We start from the raw sequence: 27,583 nt of genomic DNA, 5'->3' as shown, positions 1-27,583 counted from the left end.
CTTGCCTCTATTAAATCTTCACGACCAGAGGACATAAAGCTCTCTCAGTTAAGCCGAGCCCAGCCCTGACTTTTCATGGTGTAATTAAGAAAGTGAACGGTCCATTTCCAGCCAGGCAAAAAAAAATAATAATAATCACAAGTTAAAGACTAGCCCCTCTTCCCCCCCGCCCCCCCCGGAACATTCAGGGTATAATAACGGTCAGGGTCGCATTCACTTACTAATCTGTACGGAAAATTGATAATAAGTCATATTGATTTTCGTTTACTTCAATTCATGTCATCTAAGGTTAGTGCTCCGGGTGATGGTCTGACTGCCTCAGTACACGTTAAACAGACCATCACTGTATGCGAGTGATGTATTACAAACCATTCACATTCAGTAAAAGCACTGGTACAATTTTACAGTTCTTTATAGCCCCATTCTAATACTCATTTATATACTTCATTAACAAATATTATTGGATAAACGGGTTGTATTAATATTTGAACAGTGCAATGAAATTGGTTTCATGTGGAAATTAAAAACGCAGTTCAGGATTCCCATTCCTACACAGACCATATAACAAGGCTGGCATTGTGCAGTGCTCCCAGTGAGCTGACTGTAACATTTTCTCGGACTGTACCTCTAATATGTGTCGGTCAGTTCAATAACTGTAAAATCAATTCCCTTTTCACAAATGTGTAGAATGGGTAAGAGTTAAAGTCAGGGGCTCTGGGTTTGGCTGAGGGGTTCGTGTGATATATATTGTATATGAACGTAATAGGTCCGAGTACCACGCCTCATTGTATGTTCATCGCTTGGTGCTTCTGTGGGTGTTAAAGGAGACGTAGGACTAGCAAGCAATCCCAAAAATGCTCTCTCTGCACACAAAGTGGTACAGCTGTGTCTCTGTGTGTTTGTGTATGTCTGTGTCTGTGTATCTTTCTGTTTGTGTCTGTGTGAGTCTGTGTGTGCGTGCCTGCGTGTGTGTCTTTGTGTGTGAGTCTGTTTGTGTGTCTATGTGTGTGAGTCTGTGTTTGTGTGTGTGTCTGTTTGTGTCTGTGTGTGAGTCTGTGTGTGAGTGCCTGCGTGTGTGTCTGTGTGTGTGAGGGGTATGTTTGTCGTTCACAGTCATTCACATTTTTTAACGAAAGTATCCAATGATTTTAGAATGTAATATTCTTGTGAAATGAATCTTTCGTATCTGTGTTATATATAGGAACATAGGAATATTATGAACAGGAGTAGACCATTCAGCCCATCGATTCTGCTCCTCCATTCAATTAGATCATGGCTGATCTGTACCTCAACTCAATTTACCCACCTTTTCACCATATCCCTTAATTCCCTTACCTAACAAAAATCTTTCGATCTCAGACTTGAAAGCTCCAATTGCCCCAGCACACGGACTTTTTTTGGGGTGGGGTGGGGGGGGGGAACAGAGTTCCAGATTTCTACTACCCTTTGAGTGAAAAAGTGCTTCCTGATTTCCCTCCTGAATGGCCTAGCTCTAATTTTACGATTTTGTTTCTTTGTTCTTGATTCCCCCAACAGTATAGATTGAGTAAGATAGATAGATGGCAAAAGAGTCAAAGGCAACATAAGGAAACATTATTTTACGCAGCAAGTTGTAATGATCTGGAATGCACTGCCTGAAAGGATAACTTTCAAAAGGGAATTGAATAAACACTTGAAAGGAAAACATTTACAGGGCCACGGGGAAAGAGCAGGGGGAGTGGGACTAATTGGATAACTCTTTCAAAGAGCCGGCACAGACTCGACGGGCCGAATGGCCTCCTCCTGCGCTGTACCTTACTATGATACTATGATAGATAGATCGATAGATAAACATAGACCATAATTGTTCTCTATTTGGCCTGTCTTTTTATATGTGTCCAACCTGTGTATACCAACATTTCCTGTTTTTTAAATTCAGATTTCCAGCATTCCTTATCTTTTCTTTTCCATTGATCATAGTGGGATATTTAAAAAGTGGGACCGCTAACAGCGTGTGGCAGCAGGCGAACCCCCTATTAGTTTCAACACAACCAAAATCTAAGAAGTGTCGGACACTTGTAGTATAATAATAATTATAAATACAGAATGTGTTAGAAAAATAGAGCAGGTCCACCAGTTGCTGGAAAGGAAGGATAAGTTTAACGTTTGGGGTGTTCACCTTATAGGACGGGACTCGCTTATTATTCAATTCTGAGAAAAGGTCTAACTCAAAAGACTTGATTTTCCTATTTTCAGATACTGACCGACCTGCTGTGCATTGCCGGGATTTTCAGTGTTTATTTCACATTTCCATTACAGAATCAGAGAATGATACAGCACAGCAGGAGACCAATCGGCCCATCGTGCTTGTGCCGGCTCTTTGGAAGAGCTATCCAATTAGTCCCACTCCCCTGCTCTTTCCCCACAGCCCTGCAATTTTTTTTCATTTTTGAAATTTAACGTATATTTGAAGTTTATTATTTCTTTATCTTCCACGTGTTAAGGTGAGCCTTATTTTCTATGGCCTGTTCGACAGACCAAGGGTTGGAACTTATTCTCTAAGTACATTCTGCAAAACTCTGGGAACAAGCACTGAATTGTCATTGACAAGATTACACTTCTGCGAAGCGCTAAAGGCACTAAATAAATTTAAGTTGTTGATAAAATAAAAGGGCTTTGAAGAAACCCATCCATCTCCAATACAATATTTCCAGTGCGTTATTTTTTAAAAAGCCCTATTTAAATACAATATGTATATATCGTTATTTGAAAAAGCGCAATTTAAATATTATATATGTGCGGTCTGTATGTGTGTATATATACACACGTACGTGTGTGTACGTATAGTTTGTATGTGTATATATGTGTGTGTAAATGTTTATATATGCGTTTATGTGTGTTTATATATGTGTGTAAATGTAAATATATATGTGTATGTATGCGTATATGTGTGTAAATGTGTATATATGTGTGTATTTATGTATATGTATGTGTATGTATAGTGATTAAACGTCTCCAGATACGCTTCACCGTCCCACATGCAAGGGCGAAATGCAAGTAATTATTTTTTTAAATAAAAAAATCTAGAATGTATCGATAAAAAACCTTAGTGTCTTTAATGAAACGGAATTGTGTTTGAATAAAAACAATGTGAAAGGGGGTTGTGCCTCTGAACTGCTCTATTGTTTAAAAGAAACACTGACACGTGGATGGGGATGTACTTGGGGACACGAGTGAACACGCCCGGCAACGGGTCCAGGCTTCTTCATCTCAGCCCCAGGACAACACAACTTGCAGCAGCGTTTGTTATGCTAAAGAGTGCACCTCCCAGAGGCGACTGGAGGGGTCAGCTGACAGTACTAATTCCAGGAATTCCCACTCGCTCTCTCACAAACACCAGTAGCTTCGGCTGCGACTCCCTGCCGCGGTTACCTTGTCTTCCAGGAGGGATTACACACTCCAACCTTTTTTTATTAATTTTTTTTTGTTATTATTATTATTTATGAAGAAATTTTCCATTGAAACACTAAATAAAATGCTGCTGGAACACCCTGGATCCGCCAGCTGTACAAAATCGACAGAGCGCCCACGGTTTAACGGCAGTGCAGGTAAGGGGTATTTTGTTGTAAACTGGTTTGGCCGAACACCGTCTCACTTCTTCACCCTTTAGGGTTCCAGGACATTAAAATGTTTATATAGGCGCTGAGTGAATTACGCGAGTCTCTGTTTAAAAGGGGGTTTCATAATCGCCGTCCATTTCAAACCTCAACACCCCCCACCCCACCTCACGCGTGCATCCTTTTCAAATGGACAATTTAGCCGACGATTGCTCTCGATTGATCAAGCGGTTCTAACTGACCTGGGCTAAAATAGCAAAAAAACTGCCTCCATATTTAATCAATATATAGGGAGAGGTAGGAAACGAGAATAAGGACGCGTTTTAAATGCATTTCCAATAGTCTGACAGCGCTGCAGGCAATGTCCAAATCCCATTGTAATCTGACAGACAATATTAACGCCTTCTGCCGTCCCAACTAACACTCGTTATGAAGAGGTGAGGAGGCTGGTTTCTTATATGTATTTTCATAACATTTAATATGCAAAGAAATTTTACAAAAAAAAATGTGTTTTTGCATGACGTTTTTCAAGTCTGTTAAAATGCAAGGGAAGATGGCGTGTATTAACTTTTTTTAAAAAGATAAATTGTAATTTTAACCCTCACCCTTCTGTTCACTGGTAACCAGCACACGTTATGAATATGTAATGAGGCTCATTGTTAGGAAATTCTATCAACAGATGTAGAGCGCGTGTCTGGTCTGGGCTGTCAGGACAGGGACATCATTCATTGTTGGCATCTAGAGCGACAGGACTAGTCGTCTGTAACCCCGAACAGCAAGATCCAACCGGTCGTCTGCCCCTTGCCCGCTTGCCCCAGTCTCCTCCAAGCCAAGCCTTACAACGGATATGGGATATTTCAGCTCTGTTGCTCCCCCGTGTCAGGTGTGATGTCTCCAAAGCACCAACTGTGAATTCCGTCCATCTCTTGCCAAAGATTCCTTTGTTGCCGGGGTACATTGGGAGTTTCTAAAGACCCACAGGCACTGTACCCCTCACCCCCTTTGAACCCACTCTTATAACCCCGCGTGTGTGTGTGTCTGTGCGGGGAGGGGGGATGCAAGGATAACATTTCAGAGCAGCGAAGAAAGACAGAGGATAATGTTTGTGAAATTCTATCCTCCTACTTGTAGCAACCGTCAATGCAACAAGACTGCAGATCAGTATCCTGGGGTTATGGCGAGTTATTGGTGTCTAATCGATTAGTGTCCAATACCGTTCAGTCTAAACAATAAACATAAATAAAAATAAGCATGCTGTAAACATTGTTATTCAGAAATTGCTCTTTAGGTAGAGTCAGATAGGAACACTCTCCTTAAACGGGAAACACCGAGTCCAGAATCGACAGCCTTCAGTTAACCGCAGTGTTTAATAACGCGGCCCCCTGTGTTATTGGAGCAGAGTTTGATGATAGCGCACACCCAAACAGTTGAATCATTTTCCGCTTTATTTTGTGTCTGTAATTTCCGCAGTGTCGCATACACTCCCCCTGACAGAGCACCCCTCCATCATTCCTTCATGAATTAGTTCATCGACGATTTTATTGTTTTCTTTTAGAAACCAACTACTTATATTGTCTACGGCATTAATGGCGGGCTGTACGTTTCGAGCTCTTGTTGGTGTGTGGTGTGATTGTTTGGTGTGATTGTTTGGTGTGATTGTGTGGTGTGATTGTGTGGTGTGATTGTGTGGTGTGATTGTTTGGTGTGATTGTTTGGTGTGATTGTGTGGTGTGATTGTTTGGTGTGATTGTGTGGTGTGATTGTGTGGTGTGATTGTTTGGTGTGATTGTGTGGTGTGATTGTTTGGTGTGATTGTGTGGTGTGATTGTGTGGTGTGATTGTTTGGTGTGATTGTGTGGTGTGATTGTGTGGTGTGATTGTTTGGTGTGATTGTGTGGTGTGATTGTGTGGTGTGATTGTTTGGTGTGATTGTTTGGTGTGATTGTGTGGTGTGATTGTGTGGTGTGATTGTTTGGTGTGATTGTGTGGTGTGATTGTGTGGTGTGATTGTTTGGTGTGATTGTGTGGTGTGATTGTGTGGTGTGATTGTTTGGTGTGATTGTTTGGTGTGATTGTTTGGTGTGATTGTGTGGTGTGATTGTGTGGTGTGATTGTTTGGTGTGATTGTTTGGTGTGATTGTGTGGTGTGATTGTTTGGTGTGATTGTGTGGTGTGATTGTGTGGTGTGATTGTTTGGTGTGATTGTGTGGTGTGATTGTGTGGTGTGATTGTTTGGTGTGATTGTGTGGTGTGATTGTGTGGTGTGATTGTTTGGTGTGATTGTTTGGTGTGATTGTGTGGTGTGATTGTTTGGTGTGATTGTTTGGTGTGATTGTTTGGTGTGATTGTTTGGTGTGATTGTGTGGTTTGTGTCGGCGAGCTGTAGGCAGTGTCGTGCCGATCATTGCATTAATTGAGAAGCATTCACCAGTCTTATCCACCCGGTGCGATTCATCAGGTGGAGGGGAGCGGATGGAAAAAAAACTGGGCTCAAACTGCACTGAGGGAGTAATGTTTTCTACTTATCATTACAACAGTGTTCCTTTTTACTTGCCAAATGTTCGTGTTTGTGGACAGTTAAATTCGTTGTGGCTTTGAACAAAAAAAAAAGGTCAATTTGAATATGTGGCCTGCGATGTGAGGTTAAAGATCACAGTGGGAATTCTGATACATTATACAGTATTGGGCCACGGTTAGAAAGGAATGGTTTTGGTTGGAAATCGCTGTGTATCGGAGTTTGAAACGTACTTTCCGTACGAGACGTGCTACAAAAACTCAAAATCAAATCCTACGCTTATTGGACTCAAGCTTTCACCAGATTTTCGATTCCCCTCCCTGTTATAACACGGGTTTACCTTGCGTGTACCACAAATGTTTAACCATTGATATCAAACCCAAGGAGGTGCTTGCTGTAGGAGTTAGAGCTGCTCGATTGATTTAACAAACTACAGATTAAATTGTCGGTGCCATTCTCTCGATCACCCCCCTCCCTCCTCCCTCTCTCTGGCGGAGAGTCGGCGGATCAGGTGTGTATCCTACGATCAGACAGCATTGCCAGCGCGCCTCGTTTTATCCCACGAGCGACCGCCCTTCCTTCAAGCGAGGGATCAATAGGACGTAAAAATATTTATTAAAGCTTTAAAAAGTTGGGAACGGCCATTGAAGTATAGCGCACATTTCACCAAAAATGTGTTTGATATAGTCTGGGAATGCAAACAAATGGGACATTGATTTTGAATTCATCAGGAGATAGATCAGCAGCACTACGCCTGATTTCCCAAGGCACCGCTCGGCTTTAAAGATCAGTGTCAATAACATTTATCAGGGTGTTACTTTACTTAACATTTTATTGAGCGCCGATATTTTCCAAAGTAAACTGGAGGCAGAGGGTGGGACGGGGCTTTGCTTTTAAACTCTTTATTTCTGGCAAATATAACACTATTTTTTTTAAAAGTGGTCGACAGTTTGGATTTTGAATAAAGCCTATTCCCTGTTTACTAACACAGTAAGTCCCGTGTGACCTTAATGCATAACATTCCGAGGAGTCTGGGGTGAATTTACAGTCCCGTCTTCCAAACAAGTGATTCCTCCAGGGTCCTAAAGCGGCCGCTTGTGTTACATGTAGATCGTCAAAGGCCGTGGATGGACGTCAGGGTTTCTGAATAGTGCGTTGGTCTGAACAGGTCTGGAATATTCTAAAGGATAACATGACACGGGAAACAATAGATTGGGTGAGTATAGAGCATTAACAAAGAGCAGGATCTAATGGGAGATCTCAATGGGATTACCCTGCAGCCTTAGTTCTTATTTTTTTCACGCGAGTTAGTTACACTTCCCTCACATGTTAGTTGTTAACCACATTTCCTTAGATTGCGCATTAATTTATATCTAATCTATATATTTAAGATTTACTTATACATTTACTTGAACATATTTTAAATCTAATGCGCCAGACATTGTAACTGCAACACGTGTTGTCAGGCAGAGATATCACTGAACGGTCCACACAGACACTGCCAGGTTGATTTTATATTGCATTAGTGCTGTAATAAGTAGAATTTGTATACAGTTATCCCAAACCATATCACGCTGATTCAAATGCGCGTATCCTTGTATCAACGCTATCATTACAATATAGATCATAGAAATAAATCATATGTTCATTTAACCCTGGATCGGACGGTACTGTATATTTAATCTATATGTCGATATATCTAAGGGACCGAGTAAAATGGATTTCCTCAGTTTTTACCCCCACAAATATTTGGAATTATGGTTGTATAACTCAGCGTGTGTAACCGAGGTACCTATCTTCCCGCAGTCCCGGGGATGCCGCAGCAATTCTAACACACCGGTTTGAAAGTGGACAAATGCATTTTGTTCCATCTTCTGGTTTTGGAGTCGTATGAAAAAAACACAGAGAAAAAGAGAAAAGCCCATTTTGCATAGCGAGACCCCTCAAGACCGGCACCGGCGGGGTCTCCAGGACAACTTCAGGATAATATATATTTTTTGCAAAAAAAAAACGAACTAAATCTAACATAACAGAGCTATTAACAAAAAAAAAAACAGCAAGAACGAAATTACCAAAACCACGCCGGCGTTTTCTGCTCTTGCCGCTTGGTTGTATCTTGAAATGAAACAGTGAAGTTCTGTGGAGGAAGAAACAGGTAACGGGAGTGAGTGAGAATTCCTATACACGCGCACTTAGAACTAATTTAATATTCCTAAAACATAGATAAATTATACAGATATAATATAAGTACAAACACATAATATTTACATAATACGACACATTTATAACCCGTCCGTATAATTACAACTGTACGTGTATATATATATGTGTATATATGTGTGTATAGGTGTATATATATATATATATATATAAACGTGTGCATCTATGTATAAGTACGTATATGGATATATATATATATATATAAAACAAGTATGACTTTAGAATATAACCCTGCTCAAGAGCAGATCATTGTTCAGGTCTAGATGCAAACACTGAAGGGGTTAGGGAGACGTATCTAATTATTTGGCAGAGGTTTCGTCACCCATTCCCCGGCTACATCCCCAAATTGCCCTTGATGTCTTCCCCCAGCCTCTTTATATGTGGTTCCGCCTCTGTAGGCAAGGTACTGTCAGGTGCCTTACAGAATCCTGCCGCCCCTTTTATAGGAAGCTTTAATTTTTTTTAAATCAAATTTTATTCAAATTTCACTGGAATGCAAACACATGTTAAACTACAGATTATTCAATATTCATATATAAAATATATCAAAACTGGTAAAACACAAATTAAATCAATTTACTGTAAAAATTGATTTTAAAACGTTCTCGACTTTTTCAGTTATTTTATGTTATGCCTCGAACAAAAAAAACTCGAAACGGTGGGAGAAAACACTGGAGGTTTATTTATTGCTGATCCACAGGTGCGACACCTTGTCCCAGTCCCCTCACCCCACCGGAGTTTTCTATAGTTGGTCTTCTCCAGTCGAGATGGGATCACACTATGTCCTTCCTTATTGTACTGGTGGTGCGTGTGTGCGCATCTGTGTGTTTGTGTCTGTGCGTGTGTTTATGTCTGTGTGTGGTGTACGCGCATTGAATCCAGCCCCTCTCGCTGCTCCAACTCCCTGGTGTGCACACCCAGTAACACAGCAGCCCTGCGACTGCAAGTCACTCGGAGCTTGTGTTCAGCCGCCGAGCTTTGCCCACGGAACAGGTACAGCGCCGCGAACCCTCGCTGTTGAAAAGTTAATTGCAAAAGGCATCGGCCCCGTGGGTTCTTTCCCAAAATTTACAGCAAAGGAGAGTTCGAGTCTCATAGATTTGGCGCAGGGAACAGCGCAAGATGGATGCTCTCAGAGAACTGAACACAGCAAAAGAGAGTTCAAACATTGATATGCTTCTCGCTTTACTGGCCCAGAATGATGATCTGCTCAAAGGTACTCGATTAGAACAAGGTCCAACCTACACTGAGGGGATAGGGGTTTGTAACTGTGTCCTACCTCGCTCCCCTCAATCCCAAGATTTTCTAATAGTGTCGCTGGATCAACACCTTACCTTACCACCTCTAAACATTTGTTGGATGTAACGGGCTTTCAGTATTAGACGCAGTGTTATTAAAACAGTCTGATATTAAAAGCCAGTCATTAACAGAAATTAGACTAAAGAGGTTCTCAATATAACCAGATGTGTACCCAATACTCGAGACCAACTCTTAAACCAGCCAATTATCTAATTAGGTGACATTTCCATTACAAACCTTTCAATTTTAATGTATCGATGTGTTATTTAAAACATGCAGTTGACCATAAAATGAGATATCATCCAGCCTACCGCAGGCTAACATTTTTTTTTGGAAATAATTTGCTAAACATTGTTTGTTGTTAACTCTATAAGACTGGACCTTCATGTATTATAATGATCAAGTTTTCTATAGTCACACGGTAATAGTGGCGGGCCTGTACTTTATTTTAATCGGCACTATCTGGGAATAAGTATCGTGTTGATAATTGTGCTATTAAAGTGAATATTAAATTAGCTTTTAATGCTGCAATATGATTTTTTAATTTAACGTTATTGGAGATTGTGAGGCCCAATCCTGTGTGTGCAGATTTCTTTCCCTTTTATCAGTAGGTCTTGGTTCTTATCTCAGTAATGCATCGGATTATGGTTAAAACCGACAGCGGATTAGGGACATACGAATGTTACTGGGCTGACATATGTCTCTCCCCCCACCCAGACCCCTCCTTTTCATATCGCAAATGACAATGAGATTCTTTAAAACGCGGCCACATGTTTGGAAGAAATGAGGGGAAAAAACTATTTTTTAATGTTTAAATTATGATTGCAGTTTTTCAATGGGGGGAAAAGCCTCGTTTGTAGTGATTTTCTCCAAGGATGTATTTTTTAAAAAAGCGATATGGCATAATAACAAGGGGTGCACAGGTTGAACACGTAGGATAATGGGTGGGGGGGAGATATTTTATAATGGTGGCAAATTCCCTCGTATGTGAGTTTAATCGCATTCACAAATATACAATTTTTTTAAAAACTAGCTGACCGAAGGGAAATACAAAATACTCGCATCAGCAAGCTTTAAATTTCAGCCCTGGTGTCACACTGTGTGTTCACTGAAAGTACGTGTATATTGCCTATCCTTCTCTATCGGTGCATGTCTTTGCAACTTTCGCACAGAAAGGTGTTAAATGTTTGGTTTACTGGTGTAACATTAATAAGCGCAGGGATTCAAACGTTGGCACTTTTTTTTGATGCAGTTTACACCGAAACCGGTTCTAATCCCGCGTTAATAATGAGAAAACACAGCAAAACCTAGAACGTGTGCTTCGTATACTCGCTGGCACCGCCGGGGCCCATTCAAGATAAGCAAGGGGAATGAAATTGAACAAGATATCCAGTAATAAATTGATTAGATTATCAGATTCATAATTGTGAAAATTTAATCCTAAAACAAAACGACAAAAATAAGACAGATTTAAAGTATAAAGTTTAAAGTATTAATATCTCATAGAAACATCACAGAACAACTTCCAGTATAATCTATGGGTTAGTGTAGCATGTACAATGCATGTACTGCACCGAGCTAACTAAAAGAAAATTACATCGAGGTGAGAAAATCGCAAGCTACGTGAAAGCATGATCGACAGTCCGGTGGTATATTTAATAATATAAATAATTGCTAACATATGGTGTATACGATTTTTATTTTCTGCCTCACTGTATACAAACTATTTATATTTGTACTCTGCTTTAAAAACAACTGTCGCTTCACGGCTTCAACAACTGATTTTTTTTGTGTTATTGATACCGATTTTATTCTCAACTCAGCAGTTTTAATGCGGCTCGTGTACTTATATTTCAAACACACACTAGGACATGACATGTAAGTATAGCCACCAATGCGTGTGTTCGCTCCTCTCTCCCCGTGTCGGGGAAACCGGCTCAGGTTCTGATCGTTGCCATCCATTATTTCCGTTTATTTCGCCGTTCTCACTTTACTCACCGTCTCGGTGACATTATTGGATTTCACTGGGACGGCAGTTTCTTGTTGCATTATTAATGAACAACTGGACCATTCCCGTGCTTTCCAGCTCCACCTCGGGTCTTTATCTCTCCCCACTTCCAGCATTCAGTGTTATTGTTGTTAGGCTGCACTGGGAATAAACTTGCAGGATATTATACTGGGCAAATACAAGTAGATGGAAAGGAATTGTGTAACACTTAAAGACAGACAAATTTATCAAAGAAACACATTTATGTTTAGAGGCAAATGCCAATTTTTGTCGGACTAACGTGGACAATCATTTAGCATGTATATTAATATTTTTATTGATTGAATAACATAAATTCAATTTATTAATATTCCATCCTATACTTCGAGTCCACGTCGAGCTACTTCTAAACCATAATTTTACATAAAAAACGCGGATTTTTTTTCTCTATCAAACGATAGTTCAGACCAGTCGAACAGAAAAGAACATTTTCTGTTTTAGAAGAAAATGTATCCATCAGAAAAACGGACGATCTGCCCCATCCTTGTTTTGCAGAGATGAGCCTAACTCTAAACTTTTTGCATGAGGTGATTTTCGCCCGAAGGATGAGTTGAGGGAGACGGCTGTGTGTACACGGCCGATAGGAGGCGCACTCTGCTCTAGCTGAGCCCTAACAGGCAAGCTGCCTCCAAGCCCCATGCATAAACATTAATATAGCGTAGTGGCTGTGTTACTCCAGAGGTCTGGACTACCAGAGCTGCTCAGGGAAGAGAATGTGAGTTCAGATCTCACTATAGCACGTTGAGACGTTTAAAAAAAATAATGTCCGTATAAAAATAGGTAGCAGTAAAAGTAGCCATGAAACAATCTGAGAAACCCAACCTGTTCACTACAGGAAACCTACTGTCCTTATCCAGTCCCACGCCAACATGGTTAACTGATCTCGGAAGCGCTCTAGCGAGCTACTCATTTGTATCAAACCGCTAAGAAGTCGGTCCACCGCTAACTTCTTAGGGCGACTGGGGATGGGTGATAAATGGCGGCCTTACCAGCGACGCCCACATCCCCAGAATGAATTAAAATAGTGCGTGTGTGTAATATATGTATATAAACAGCTGATTAATATATTTATTATGGGAACGCGAAGGCAATCAATAGAACGATTACAATAGAAGGCCGAGGGCAACCACGCATTTTATACCAACATGGTCTATGCCATTTGCATTCGATCCATTAGGCAGTAACCACCATTTACAGGGACAGCGCACCCGACCAAAGGTCCCAGTGATATTTTTTTTGAATATTCTAGTACAAAAGGCGGCCCGTGGATTGTGTCCCAGTAATGAAAACTTTTCTAAGAATGGGAGCGGGGGTGGACACACTAAAGGAGCTCGGGGCTGCTTTTCAAATTCTTTTTTCATTAACAGAACATGTATTGTTTTTAATGAGAAAGGATGGTGTTTAAAATGTATATATATATATAGCGGGGACATTCGTTCACATTTGATTCCTGTAATTCACTGTGTTTTGTACACAGTTCTGCGTGAACGAAATGGGGCTAAAACCCTTAATTTCTGAAATAAGGAATATTGCTGTAAAGCTCAGACACGAATATCCAGTGTTCTATTCTTAATCGAAACCTGGATGCATTTGCAAGTAAAAATAAATATTTATTTAAATAATTTTACATAATGTACACATTTTTTTCTGCAAACTGTTCATTTGTTATGATTATCTTTGTAACGAAAAACTGACCAAGGATTAACAATAACAGGAATATTAATTTTCCAATTAATAAATACAAAAATTTTATATATAAATCTACGGTTTCTAAACTTGCGAAACCCCGTGTTTGTGGTCCGGCGGTAGTTCTACAATTCATTCAAAATCTTCGGAAAATAGCACTTGGTCACAAACAGACTCCGGCCTAATTTCCTGTTTACGGTAGAATGCAATTACACAGATAATTAAACGCCATATTAATTTTAAACACCGTTTAATCCCTTCGCAAGCAACAGTTCAGCTTGGCACACCAGGGAAGTTAAAAGGGGCTTTGTCGCAAATCAAACGGATTGAATACAGGGAGACGCTGTCAGTGTGGAGCATACCCCCTGTAAGTTAGTGCCCGCGGCGATGAAGGGCATTGTACAGTTTCTCCACACACAATGCTGCGTGCTGTGACAAGACATAAGTCTTCTGGAAATCGCGTTTATTTTTTTTAATCGAACCTCACGCCGCCTTCTGATATTGGATTCCATTCGGAAACGAATTCGCACCAAAATCCTTTAAGAACAATCTCCACCCCAACCCCCCCCCCCAGATAAAATCAAGGCGTAAAGATTAATTGTGATGGTTAATCTACAAGTCTACTATTGTATCGTGCGACTACCAGGATGGTAGAAGGCAAACCTAGATGCACCTTGGTCCTCTTTCATCTATCAATTCCCATGTTCCTACGCTCCCCCTTCCAAAAAAAAGTCAGTATAATAACTAGGAAAATGAAAAAATCTGCAGACTGCGTGTTTTTGTTAAACATCCGTTACTAAATGTAATTAACATGTGTGGGACCGTGGCGGACATGCTGATTTAGAATAGAAACAAAGTTTTTTTTCTCCTAATTTTACTTTGCGGGGGCGGGGGGGCGGGGGGGCCGGGGTGGTACATGTTCGTCCTCGGAAGTAAGTGCCGCGTACACATTAACCAAAAATGGTCATGTGTGTGGATTTCACCTGCTGCTATATTGACCCGAAACTTGCACACGCGGAGGGGGCTGGTTCTTAATGGGGAAGTTGCTCGGAAGTGATGTGGAGTCCAGGAAATGTTTACCTATGGAATTGGCTCTCTCGTCTTCCATTCTCTGATTGGCTGCTCCATGAGATTTCCAGAGATCGGTGACATGATCCTCCCTCCTCCCTTCCCCTGATTTTTGGTCATTCAATTAGCTGAGGAACATCTGAAAGGGGTCTCTCCAAGAACTTTCCTTAATGGGGCAGGGTGGTAGTTGGGAGAGCCTGCTGTTTGAACGCTGTAATGTCATTCTCTATTCGGTGGGTGAGCTGGGCTGGTGTATATAAGGGGTTAGTTTTCTAATCGCCCCCACCTCCCTTACCTCCCACTCTCACCTCCACCCCCTTCCCAAAAAAAATATAATCAAAAGTGATGCGTCCTGCTTTGCAAATCAGGCTCTTCACACCGGGAGACACCGTTCAAAGGATTCCGTCCGGTTCCCTTAAACCTCTGGAGGTCACAATGCAACGTAAGGCTTTTTACTTAAGTTTCTACGTTGGGTAGATCAGGGATCAGATCTTACGAGGCAGGGATGAGAATTGCTTTCATTTTATGAAAGTTGAGGTTGATGTTAATTTAAGTGGATTCCCTCCCCCCCCACCCCCTCCTTGATGAGAAAAGATCATCTCGGATCTGCAAATCAGACAGAAGGAAGTCAATACTTTTTTTTTAAAAAAACTTAAACAGCGGTAGAATCTTTAAGCTGGTCTTGGTTGGTTCTGGGTGGGAGTGTTTGCGGCACATATTACTAAGGCTAATCCTTGTGGCAGTCACTCGCCCCCTGTGCGTGTGTGCGTGTCTGTGTGTGGATATGGGATGCCAACCTTGGAGCCTGACTTTGGCTGGCAAGTTCGATTTCTTATTAAAGTAAATGACGGTAGTCTCCTCGTTTTAATGTACACGACCCAGTCACTAAAATAAGCGTCTACGATTGATTGAGATGCTCAGCACTTGCACATGTTCAAGTAATTGACTTTATGACCCACTCCTGTGGCATTCGCTATTGTTTCAATAATTGTATAATCAAACGCACCTGTTTCTCAAATCTAGTGAGAATTGTTTATATTTCTTGCAAGTTTTCGTTTACAGTTTGTACAATGTGTCATCCAAGACTGTATATGAGGATTGTCTCACTCGTCGAAAATAGTGTCTTAAGTGTAAATACTATTTGAAGGATTCGTCATTTTATGTTTGCATTGTGTTTTCATTACACATTAAATGAGCTGGTTGGTTCTACCTGTATTTGGTTTGGCTCGGTACCACCGCTGTAATATTGTGAAGTGTTTCTGAAGTGAATCCTTTTAATCAGTCAGGCTATTGTACAACTTGCGCAGTGTGTTTTGTGGTACGACTTGGGTTAAACGGAGTGTTGTGTGTGCAGATATCCCACTTTGCGCCGGCTGCAATCAACACATCGTGGACAGGTTTATTCTGAAGGTACTGGATCGTCACTGGCACAGTAAGTGCTTGAAATGCGGCGACTGTCAGAAGCAGCTGACGGAGAAATGCTTCAGCCGAGGAGATAGCGTCTACTGCAAAGAGGATTTCTTCAAGTAAGTAAAACGTATCTATCAATCTATCTATCCCACACATTAGGGAGAATCAAGGTATGGATGAAAAAGTGAAAGGGAAGATATTTTGGAAAGCCCAAGCTGAGGCCAACAGTGAAAGTAAATAATGCTTATATCTCTAGATTGGAAACCTTGTCTTTACTATAAAAACGCAACAATCGAAATGAGTTTTAAACGTTGATTATCTTTAATTCGAAGGCGCAGACCAACAAAGAACACGGGCCAGATTTTCAGTCCGTTACGACCAAAATCCATCGTTTTCAGACTCGTTTTAAATGTATTGACTTTATAATCAAATTTTTTTTCAGAGAGATACTGTAGAGAAATCCTACTGAAATATTGTTCGCTTAATGTAGACGAATTGTACATATATATGTATAAAATATAAATCTAAAACAAGCAAAATACCGTGGATGTTGAAAATCTGAACTAAAAACAGGAAAATCTGGGAACACTCAGCAGGTCAGGCAGCATCTGTGGAGAGAGAAACAGTTAACGTTTCAGGTCGATGACCTTTCATCAGAACTGGATATATAAATCTAATTAGCTGTGTACAGAACAGGTACTTGTTCCTGATTTGGACACTAAAATGCCAAGTAAGGACAGTGTTGAATCGAACCTGTGAAACCCATTCACAAGCAGCGTTGGCAAATGACTTGTTTACATTTATATACATTTAAACTTAGTGTATGGCTGCTGATTATAATATTAAACATAACAAGACAAAACAATCTCCAGTCAGCTAAATGTCTTCATAAATAACACAAAAGAACTCAATTACAGAAAAACAAATGAACTGCATGTCTGGCGTTGGAATGTATTAAAAAAATTACACTTCCATTTTAGAAAGTACATACGTGTGGAACTGAACGCTCAAGATGTCCGATTTTAGATTGTTAATTTCACCTAAAGGAGTCTGCTACTAAAGACATCCATCCCGGCATAGGAAGGATCAGACAGCCCGTAGCACTGAGCTGTGTAAATATTTAAATATTGCGCCGCATGAATCTAACTTTCCAACATATGTCTTTTTGATATAGATCATATAGATCATATAAATTAGGCACGATATAATTATATCTCTAGCTATATATATGGACAGTTCGTATATTTTAAGTTCCATTTATGTTTTAGGTATATATTACATACTTATAGATTTTTGTTTGTATAGATAGATACATTTATAACCTTTCTGTGCACTGAGTGTTACGCTGTGTTTAGGAGACGGTTGTACCCTGCGTCTTAATTCATGTTAATGACTCCCCACTAATAAATACCCGTATTAGATCGTTACCAATAACCTTGTTCTGGTGCAAATTTTCTATTGCGTTTAGGATTTCGAAAGTAATCGCCCGCAGAAACGAGAAAGCCCGTTTCACATCATTGCGCGCCGAGCTGAGACTCACACTCACACATTTAGCCAAGATACTAAGCCTCTTATTTGTCCTTATTTTTTTTTCTTCTTATTTTTATTTTCTGATCTCGGATGATTAATATCTCTTTGCTATCTTCTTGCTTAAACAAGAGATTGAAAGGCAAGGATTAGTCCGTCCAAATCCCCCAGCCGCTGAACTGGGTCATTGCACTGACAGGCGGGGATAGAGCGCGACTGGAGCCCGGACCCTGAGCCTGGTTTTAGGGGCAGTCAGTGAACGTCTTTTGTTAGCACCGATTAGGTAGTGAACATAGAATTAACACAGGGTTACACCTGAGGCTATTTTATAATTCCGCATTATTATGTGTATTTAATTAATATATGTCAATAAAATATAATTAACATAATATATATAATTCATTAATATATTAATATACTATGCATATTTAATTTTATGAATAGTAATTGTCTGAGCGACTGCAACTTTGTAGTCGAATCCCTGGTTTTCTTTGTAGAGTTTTATTAAACGCAATTTTTAATTTTAAAGATTTTTACATTGCATTTTCACATGTGACACCTTATAAACACCATAACAAGATGCGAACAATGAATCAATTTTAACGCATCTTACAAAAATTAAAAATCATTGGCACAAAATTTAAATATTTTAATTTCCAACGTTTACACCTTAAATATACTTGTAGAGAATTCCGCTTCCCCGGTGACCCAACCAAAAAACAATTCTCAATCCAACGTTGTGATTGAGGGGTTTGTGATAGGTGAGTTAGGGAGTTGAATACACGCGGATCCTCAATTCAACCCTCCCACCTTCTCCGCACTACTCACTGGCGAGGAGTTCCGCTGTTGTATCTCCAACAAGCCTTTAGTCTATTTCATTGGCGATCCGACTCGCTATAGGAAGTAACCAAGTGTGTCGATGTGCAGCTTTTACAAAAGGGACACCTTAACCCGCCTAGGGACTAAAACATGTCTAAAAACCTAAGCTTAGAACAAGACATTAATTGAATGGTAAAATCTGCCCAGTTGATACATGTCATTTTAAAATATGATTCCGTTTAATATACAGTAATTTTCAAGTCTCACTATTCACTGCAGCGAGATTAACTGCATTGTATTATATGAACGTATTGCATTTTAAAATTCATTAAGATTTAAGGTCCGTGAAAGGCGATATATATATTTGGATTAAAGTTAAATCAGATCTTGGATTAATTAATGCAATAATGACATGAGCCGGTAGAAAGTTTTCCTTTAGCTGCTCAGGTGGTTTGAACTGCACACGCAGGTAAGAAAGAATCAGTCCTTTAAAACACTGGTCATTTCACTGCTTCAAAATGCAGTTGTAAAATAGTCCGGTAGGAACAGTAACATTAATCCCTAAATGTTACCGCACCGTTACAAGTTGTACAGTAATATAAACACCATTAAAACGGGCGGTCATTAAATCAACTAATAAATTAAAAATAAAACGCATTGGAAAAAAGACGGCGGGTCACTCAGCCTATCAAAGAAAAGACAGGTTGATGTTTTTTGGGTTCCTGACGCTGGACCCCATCCAATCATTTCTTTTTCAGATGCTGACTGACCTGCTGTGTATTTCCTACGTTTTGTTTTACTTTCAGATTTCCATTTGCAGTTCTATCTCAGAACATAAAGCCAAATTTCTCCGCCCAAAAGGTCGTTTGTGTTTTTACTGATAATTCTAAGAAATGTATTAAAATTGCGACGGTTTTTTTTATGTGGAGGGGGTAACTTGAGGTCTTTAGTTCCATTTTTCTATTGCTTCCCTTCCTTTTTTAATAATTCAGCTGGAAAAATAAAACCGCCACGAAAACTATTTTTAAATTAAAAGGTAAATTGTTTAAGAACAAGAAAAGTCGAGGAGAATAAGAGCATCCGATCTTTGGAAGCGCGGAAGTGTAACAACCCCAAATCTTCCATCACAACACCCAGCTGCATTTTGATCTTCGATTTTAGAATCATAGAATCTTACAGCTGGCAATCTCCCCAGGCAAATTATCCCAAATATGTATCACACTTTGAGTAAAATCAGTTCTTCCCAAATAAAAGCAGAAAATACTGGAAACACTCAGCAGGTCAGGCAGCATCTGTGCAGAGAGACACAGAGTTCCAGGTCGCTGACCTTTCACCAGAGCTGGAAGATGTTAGAGAGGAACAACTTTTATAAAAGTTCTTGTTTTAAATGTATGTTTAACTCGTTTAAATTAAACCTGGTTTAATGTGACGATATTCTGGAGTTATCTTATCTCCCCCATTTGATATAACACCATTACTTTTCATCAGCAGGTTGCAAAGGATCCAGAGTTACAAAAATAGCACACTTTGTTACTTTGCTAGGGCTCACAAGTATCAGTAATGCAGCTCACACGATTTCAGTGCTGGTGACATTGTTTTCGTTTAACCTTTGAACGCACTTTACAACAACTGTTCGCGCACACCGCTGAAATCAGAAGTGACTGTGTGTTTTGATTAATTATTATACCCGCTTCTCATTAAAATGCAAACTCGGTATAAAAAAGCCCAATTGTTTCCTGACAGTTTATACTTGCTAGTGTGTGTGATCTAAATATAAATGGTCAGCATAAACTAGCAAACAATTTAACATTTAACTGCAGAAGTGATTTAATTTAGTTTCAATATATATTGCGGAAAACAATGTAAGGTAACGGTCTATTTAAAATGATAGGGAATGCGCTATAGAGCACAACAGTGTATTGTAGCGGGGGGACTTTATGGATTAAAAAAACGGCAAATATTAGAATTCTGAACTGAAACCAGAAAATGCTGAAAACACAGTGGACAGTCATCACCTGAGAAAAGGACAGATTAGTAGACATACATCATAGCAAGGGGAAACCTGTACTTAATTTCAAACAACGATTTTATTTCCAAATTCAAATATATTTAAATATTAGAAAAAATCACTTTACATAATACGGACAAAAAACGGAAGGGTGTATCAATGTATCTGATCCACTTCGGCGTGGAGAGGAAAAGGAATAGCAGGGTCCCTACTATATAGTAAATCTATATGCCTGTCCACACTGTCTGTCTAAGGGCAGCAACTATCTGCCTACTGTGTCTATTTGTCTATCAGGATACTCTATCTATTTATCTATTTAGGTACTGTATCTATGTCTCTGGGTACTGTATCTATTCATCTATCTCGATACTGTATCTATTTATGTATCTGGGTACTGTATCTATTTATGTATCTGGGTACTGTATCTATTTATCTATCTCGGTACTGTATCTATTTATGTATCTGGGTACTGTATCTATTTATGTATCTGGGTACTGTATCTATTCATCTATCTCGGTACTGTATCTATTTATGTATCTGGGTACTGTATCTATTTATCTATCTGGGTACTGTATCTATTTATGTATCTGGGTACTGTATCTATTTATCTATCTGGGTACTGTATCTATTTATGTATCTGGGTACTGTATCTATTTATCTATCTCGGTACTGTATCTATTTATGTATCTGGGTACTGTATCTATTTATGTATCTGGGTACTGTATCTATTTATGTATCTGGGTACTGTATCTATTTATGTATCTGGGTACTGTATCTATTCATCTATCTCGGTACTGTATCTATTTATGTATCTGGGTACTGTATCTATTTATGTATCTGGGTACTGTATCTATTCATCTATCTCGATACTGTATCTATTCATCTATCTGGGTATTGTATCTATTCATCTATCTCGATACTGTATCTATTCATCTATCTGGGTACTGTATCTATTCATCTATCTCGGTACTGTATCTATTTATCTATCTGGGTACTGTATCCAATTATCTATCTGAGTACTCTATCTATTCATCTATCTGGGTACTGTATCTATTTATCTATCTGGATATTGTATCTATTTATCTATCGGTACTGTATCTATTTATGATCTGGGTACTGTATCTATTTATCTATCTCGGTACTGTGTCTATTTATCTCGGTACTGTATATATTTATGTATCTGGGTACTGTATCTATTTATCTATCTGGATATTGTATCTATTTATCTATCTCGGTACTGTATCTATTTATCTATCTGGATATTGTATCTATTTATCTATCGGTACTGTATCTATTTATGATCTGGGTACTGTATCTATTTATCTATCTGGGTACTGTATCTATTTATCTATCTGGGTACTGTATCTATTTATCTACCTGGGCACTGTATCTATTTATCTATCTGGGTACAGTATGCATATGTGGACATTAATTATCTACAGTACCTATTTATTTGCCCACTTAGCTGTATAGACTTTTTATGTACAGCATCTGAGTTCAGGGTTTATGTGCAGGAACTAGCTCTGTCCGTTATTTATCTATGTAAAGTAAGTAGCTGTGTACACAATCTATTCACTGTACCATCGGATATAATGTATACCAAGCTATCTGCCTGTGTGCAACCTCTATATATCTATGTATGGTCTCTATATCTTTTGCAGTGTATCTGTCGATGTGCAATGGTTATCGAGTTGAGTGCAGAGTCTGTGTCGAATAACTCTCGGAGTAATTATACGTTTGCAGCAGCCTAAAAGTGTGCAATATATAGCTGTATACATTATGCGCTTATCTAACCATACATATAGATAGAATGTGTGAATATATATTACTAGTTAAATGATTATATAGCTAAAGGCTGAGAAGTTTTTAAAATTATGAAGGGGTTTGATAGGCTGGACGTAGATAGACGTTTCCAATTGCAGGGGAGACCAAAACCAGAGGCCATAAATATAAGATAGTCACTAATAAATTTAATAGGAAATTCAGGAGAGACTTCTTTACCCAGAGAGTGGTAAGAATATGGAACTTGTTACCACAAGGAGTAGTTGAGGCAAATAGCACAGATACAATTAAGGGGAAGCTCGATAAACACAAGAGGGAGAAAGGAATAGAAGGTTATGCTGATAGGGTGAGATGAAGTAAGGTGGAAGGAGACTTGTGTGGAGCATAACCGCCAGGGTAGACCAGTTGGGCCGAATGGCCTATTTCTGCGCTGTAAATTCAATGTAATTCTATGTGTTGGCCAGAGGCTGCAAAAACCTATTGAGGTTAATTCGAAGTGCTAACAAAGACACTGACCTTTTGAACTGAGGTGACCTGGAGTTCAGTCACTCGTCTGAACTGGCCAGAACCGGTTTGAATTCGTTCCGCTTCTTAGAGAGACAAAGGAACGGTGATGTTACCTGGGCCCTTGGAACAGAGCCAATCAGGGGATGACATCGATCACTCCAGCAACTTTGAGCCAACCGGAGAAGACAGCATCATTCGAAAAGACAGACTTGGGGAATAAAAACTGAAGAATTGCTGGTTTGGTCCCAGTGTGTGTCTTTGTTTGTTTGTAAGCAAGAGAGAGAGTCAGTGTGTGTCTTTGTTTGTGAGGGAGACTCTGGAGACTAACCCTCGTGGAAGTGAATACCTTACGTCAGGGACGTAAAGACTGCGTCAGGGGCGTGGAGACGACGTCGGGAGTAAGAGGGAGAATTGCCTGGCCAGCAGTGTCTCTCCTTTCCGGGTAATATAATATCCTTTCTATTCTGTGACACTCTGGGAGTGTTGTCAGAGAAACCTAGTGGGTGTGCGTTTAAAGCCTAATACTCAGGGAGTGTTATCAGGAAAACCTAGTGGGTGTGCGTTTAAATCCTAGTTTGAGTATAAACCTGTATAACCTGCTGTAAACTACATGCCTATATCTAACTAGACGTATAAGCGGTATGTACATGATCTAATAACGTTAATAAAGCGAATTGAGAATTAAGAGAGAATTGACTCTTCCTCTGTGTACTAAGCCAAAACCGTTAACCGGTGACTTCCGGTCAACATATGTAAATTCTGTTGTTCTTTAACTGGCGAATCTTTCTTGGTACAAGAAACATAAACTCGATCACTTAGTTCTGTCACAGCAGCTTTCACCAAAGCACAGGTTTCTGTGAAAGTAAGATCCCTTCAATATTATTCCCTGATAACCAACACGCGAGGCAGCTGAAACAGGATTCGATTCTACTGACACCGTTTCTGGCCTTTTCCCCCCCCTCCTGCAGGAGATTCGGGACGAAATGCGCCGCTTGCCAGCAGGGGATCCCTCCTACCCAGGTCGTCCGCAGGGCCCAGGACTTTGTGTATCACCTGCAGTGTTTTGCTTGTGTTGTTTGCAAACGGCAACTAGCCACGGGCGACGAGTTTTACCTCATGGAAGACAGCAGGCTAGTCTGTAAGGGAGACTACGAGGCGGCGAAGCAAAGAGGTCAGTAACACTCCACCGAACATTTAAAAAACAGAGATCCTTAATACTGGCCCTTATCTTTCAACTACAAAAATAACATTAAATATGCACATTGAATTTCTTGCTGTAATTACTAGGCCCGCCTTCAAATCATGTATAACTGACATTAATTACTAGTAAAATTAAATTGGTCAATGATACATGTAATTAATACGAAGGCATAGAGAACGAGGACAGGGGTCTGACATTTTGACTTGTTTGTTTTTAAATATTTTTAAAATTTCCTCTTAATCTCGTCTGTACTGATATATTACTGGTCCGTTTCTTCGTTCTGTTTTGACAGACTAGTAGATCAAAAGTATAATATCTGTAATAGAGGGCCACACACACACATATATATACACAAATACATATAAATATACACACACACATACATAACATATCATTGTATAGTATGTTGCAGTACAGAAGGGGGCCAATGGGCCCATCGTGCATTTGGCGGCTCTTTGAAGGAGCTGTCCCATTAGTCCCACTCCCCTGTATTTTTTTCCTTTCAAGTATTTATCCAGTTCCCTTTTGAAAGTTACTATTGAATCTGCTTCCACCACCCTTTCAGGCAGCGCATTCCAGATCATAACAACTCGCTGCGTAAAAAATGTTTCCTCATGAGGCCTCTGGTTCTTTTGCCCATCACCTTAAATCTATGTCCTCTGGATATCGACCCTTCTGCCACTGGAAACAGTTTCTCCTTATTTACTCTATCAAAACCGTTCATGATTTTGAATACCTCTATCAAATCTCCTCTTAACCTTCTCTGTTCTAAGGAGAACAACTCCAGCATCTCCAGTCTATCACGTAACTGAAGTCCCTCATCCCTGGTACCATTCTAGTAAATCTCCTTTGCACCCTCTCTCAGGCCTTCACATCCTTCCTAAAGTGTGGTGCCCAGAATTGAACACAATACTCCAACTTAGGCTTAACCAGTGTTTTAGAGGGATTTAGTATATATTCAGAAATATATACAAACATACATATATACACATGTACATATATACACATAAATTTATACACACACACATACCTACATATATATATACTTACACACATATACACATACATATTATGCGTACATACATATACACATATACACTTACACATATATATATACATAAATATATACACACAAATATATATACATGCATTCACACATATATATACATATACATGTATAATACACATATATATTCAAACATTATTCCATTGCATTAAAGAAATGAGTTTTTTTTATCAATACATTGTAGATTTTTATTTTAAAATAATTAATTGCATTTCACCTTGCATGTTGGACCGTGGAAAGTATGTGCAGACGTTTAGTAATTATACCTACACACATATGTACATTTACACACATACATATCCATGCATACACACATGCACATATACGTCTACAGCCACACACATATATACTCACACACACAGACATATACATGCACACATTTTCACACCCACACATATACACAACACACATATACACCCAAACACATATGAACCTAGAAACACCATCATGTACACCCATGCACACCCTCATATACACACTGACACACATGTACACACACATGCACAGACAGATACATACCCACATGAACCTACACCCATTCACACAAACACAGCATGGACACACACACCAATACGGTTTTTTCTTTTCCTGTTCTCCTTCAGCCTAGACGTTCATCCGGATGATTGTTAAACAGAAACTGTAGGAAGCCAGTCTTCCCTGGCCAAATGTGCACACTTTGCTTAGATCGCACGAATGGACTTTTCATTTACTTTCAGAAGCAGAAACCAACGCCAAGAGGCCACGAACTACGATCACTGCCAAGCAGTTAGAAACTCTGAAAAATGCCTATAACAACTCCCCCAAACCAGCTCGCCACGTGCGGGAGCAGCTTTCCTCTGAGACCGGGCTGGACATGCGTGTGGTCCAGGTATGAAAATACTCCGATTTTTCTTTTTAAAACTATAACTGCCGGAAATCTGAAATGAGAGCAGAAAGTGGCAAGAACACACGACAGGTCGGTCAGCGTCTGTAAAGAGGAAAGGCCGGTGATTAGAACTGATGAATGGGTCACACCCCAACCAATAACCTCGCTTCCCTTATCTTCACACGCCTTCTAGTTCCAGCATGTTCTGCTTCTATTTGCTGAATAATAAAAGCAGAACTCACTGCTCCGAGCCGAGAGATTTATCAAACAGGCACCGAAAAAAACTGCACCATCCCAACTGTAGAAAAGTGTGTAACAATCCTGGTTTGCTGGAGGAACACAGAAAATAAAATCAGTTATTATGTTTAAGGGACATCCTCTTCGTGAATATGTGTTGGACAAGGCATTTTTATTTATAAAGACACAATGACCCACAAACTGCAGGTTGGCATTGTGTTCACACAAAATAGGTTCGCCCGACTGATTTTCGTGAGGACAGTGTAACTTTAAATTCTATTCCACCGAGCTTGAGGTGAGGGATGTCAGCGCCGACAATGGAATATTTTTCTTCCTCTTTACTCTGTGTCGATATTCACATTCCCAAAATGCGAGGACAGGTCAACGGCCCTCTCTCGCCGCCCTCGATATCACGGAGAGAGTTGGATAAATATTTAAACGGGGGTAAAAAAAAACATTGTAGGGCTATGGGGAAAGAGCAAGGGGGGGTGGGACTAATTGGATAGGTCTTACAAAGAGCTGGCACAGACACGATGGGCCGAATGGCCTCCTTCTGTGCTGTATCATTCTATGATTCTATGAATCGCTCTGGTCGCTATTGTGTCACAATATTGTAAATGTGTTGATGAAGATTTTTTTTCCAGTCGTTAAATCTGTAGATTCACGTTCCAAAATAAGTACCAAGCCCGAGGAAATCATTGCGAGTGCATTTTGCAATGTGACTCCTTGTAGAGATCTGAGCAATTCGTCTCCCAGTGTGGTTTCATCTGAAACGACACCGCTGTTAACAGCAGCTGGAGCTGGCGCATTGCGAGGAAGATTACAGTTACACTGCCGTTTTTGCACTGACGTGAAGAGATTCCCACTTTACATTGATGTAAAAATAGCACCGGAATCAGGTCGCTGATTTGAAAGAGGAGGAGTGAAATCCCGGCCAGCTGGGAGTTTAAAACCTCTAGTCAAGGGTCACAAGGGCACCCGCAGTCCGCCTTCTCAGAGTTTGGTTGCACAGAAGATGCGCTGTGTTGCGATGTGATGAGTCAAGGGCTCAAACAACGAGAAGCCTCGCCCAGCTTCCCCTCCAATCTCAGCTGTAAGCGCACACCCCAGAGGCTAGAACTGCCTTCAAACCCTCAGAAACACCAGTGGAGGTATAACTCCGGCAGACAGGACCAGTGTACACTCAAAGCTGATCTATGTCAGATTGCAATGAGATACATTGAACAACGACACCTCACTCAGGCCGGCAGGGTTATTGCTGCCTGTAGAGAACACTTTGGTGTTCTCCACAATTTAGAGCGGCACCGTGCATGTACATCCTGAGAGGAAGGACCCACTAGTACCTACTTATCTGAGCGAGCTCGCCAGCCTGGGAGTGAAGTCCATCAAAGGTTAGGTTGACTGGCGATGATATCACACAAATACCTGAGAGGGACTCTGCGCTACTTTAATAGTGACGTCAAGTGGTTTATTTCAAATAGCAGGGAGAGGTATTTGGAGTGAGTGAGTGAGTGTTGGTACCAATAACGCCACGGACAGTGATAACATTATGGGCACCAATCTCAGGGACATTGTGTGTCAGCTCAAGCTATTGTGCGCAGGGTTAGACAATCACTTTTCGAGGGTCTGACCCGAGGAGGCATAAACAACAACAACTTGCATTTATATAGCGCCTTTAACGTAGGAAAACGTCCCACACAGGAAGGTAATAAGACTAAAATTGACACAGA

The 27,583-nt window shown here is 40.1% G+C and overlaps 1 protein-coding gene across 2 annotated transcripts in view; it reads left to right on the top strand.

Moving 5' to 3' along the window:
- The first annotated feature begins 3,481 nt into the window (after positions 1 to 3,481).
- Positions 3,482 to 27,583, top strand: part of lhx3 (LIM homeobox 3) — a 37,956-nt gene continuing 13,854 nt past the window's right edge. The window contains exons 1-4 of one of the 2 annotated variants that reach the window (XM_067969502.1): positions 3,482 to 3,587; positions 15,786 to 15,957; positions 23,453 to 23,655; positions 25,468 to 25,619. In XM_067969502.1, coding sequence (XP_067825603.1) covers positions 3,482 to 3,587; positions 15,786 to 15,957; positions 23,453 to 23,655; positions 25,468 to 25,619 — 633 coding nt within the window. Of the gene's footprint in view, positions 3,588 to 9,453; positions 9,548 to 15,785; positions 15,958 to 23,452; positions 23,656 to 25,467; positions 25,620 to 27,583 lie in introns of those variants that run through there. The other variant, XM_067969503.1, reaches the window with a different exon arrangement.

The sequence above is a fragment of the Heptranchias perlo genome, chromosome 31 (genome assembly GCF_035084215.1).
Source record: "Heptranchias perlo isolate sHepPer1 chromosome 31, sHepPer1.hap1, whole genome shotgun sequence".
In the NCBI taxonomy this organism is placed as follows: domain Eukaryota; kingdom Metazoa; phylum Chordata; class Chondrichthyes; order Hexanchiformes; family Hexanchidae; genus Heptranchias; species Heptranchias perlo.
This window is presented reverse-complemented; position numbering and strand designations above follow the sequence as displayed.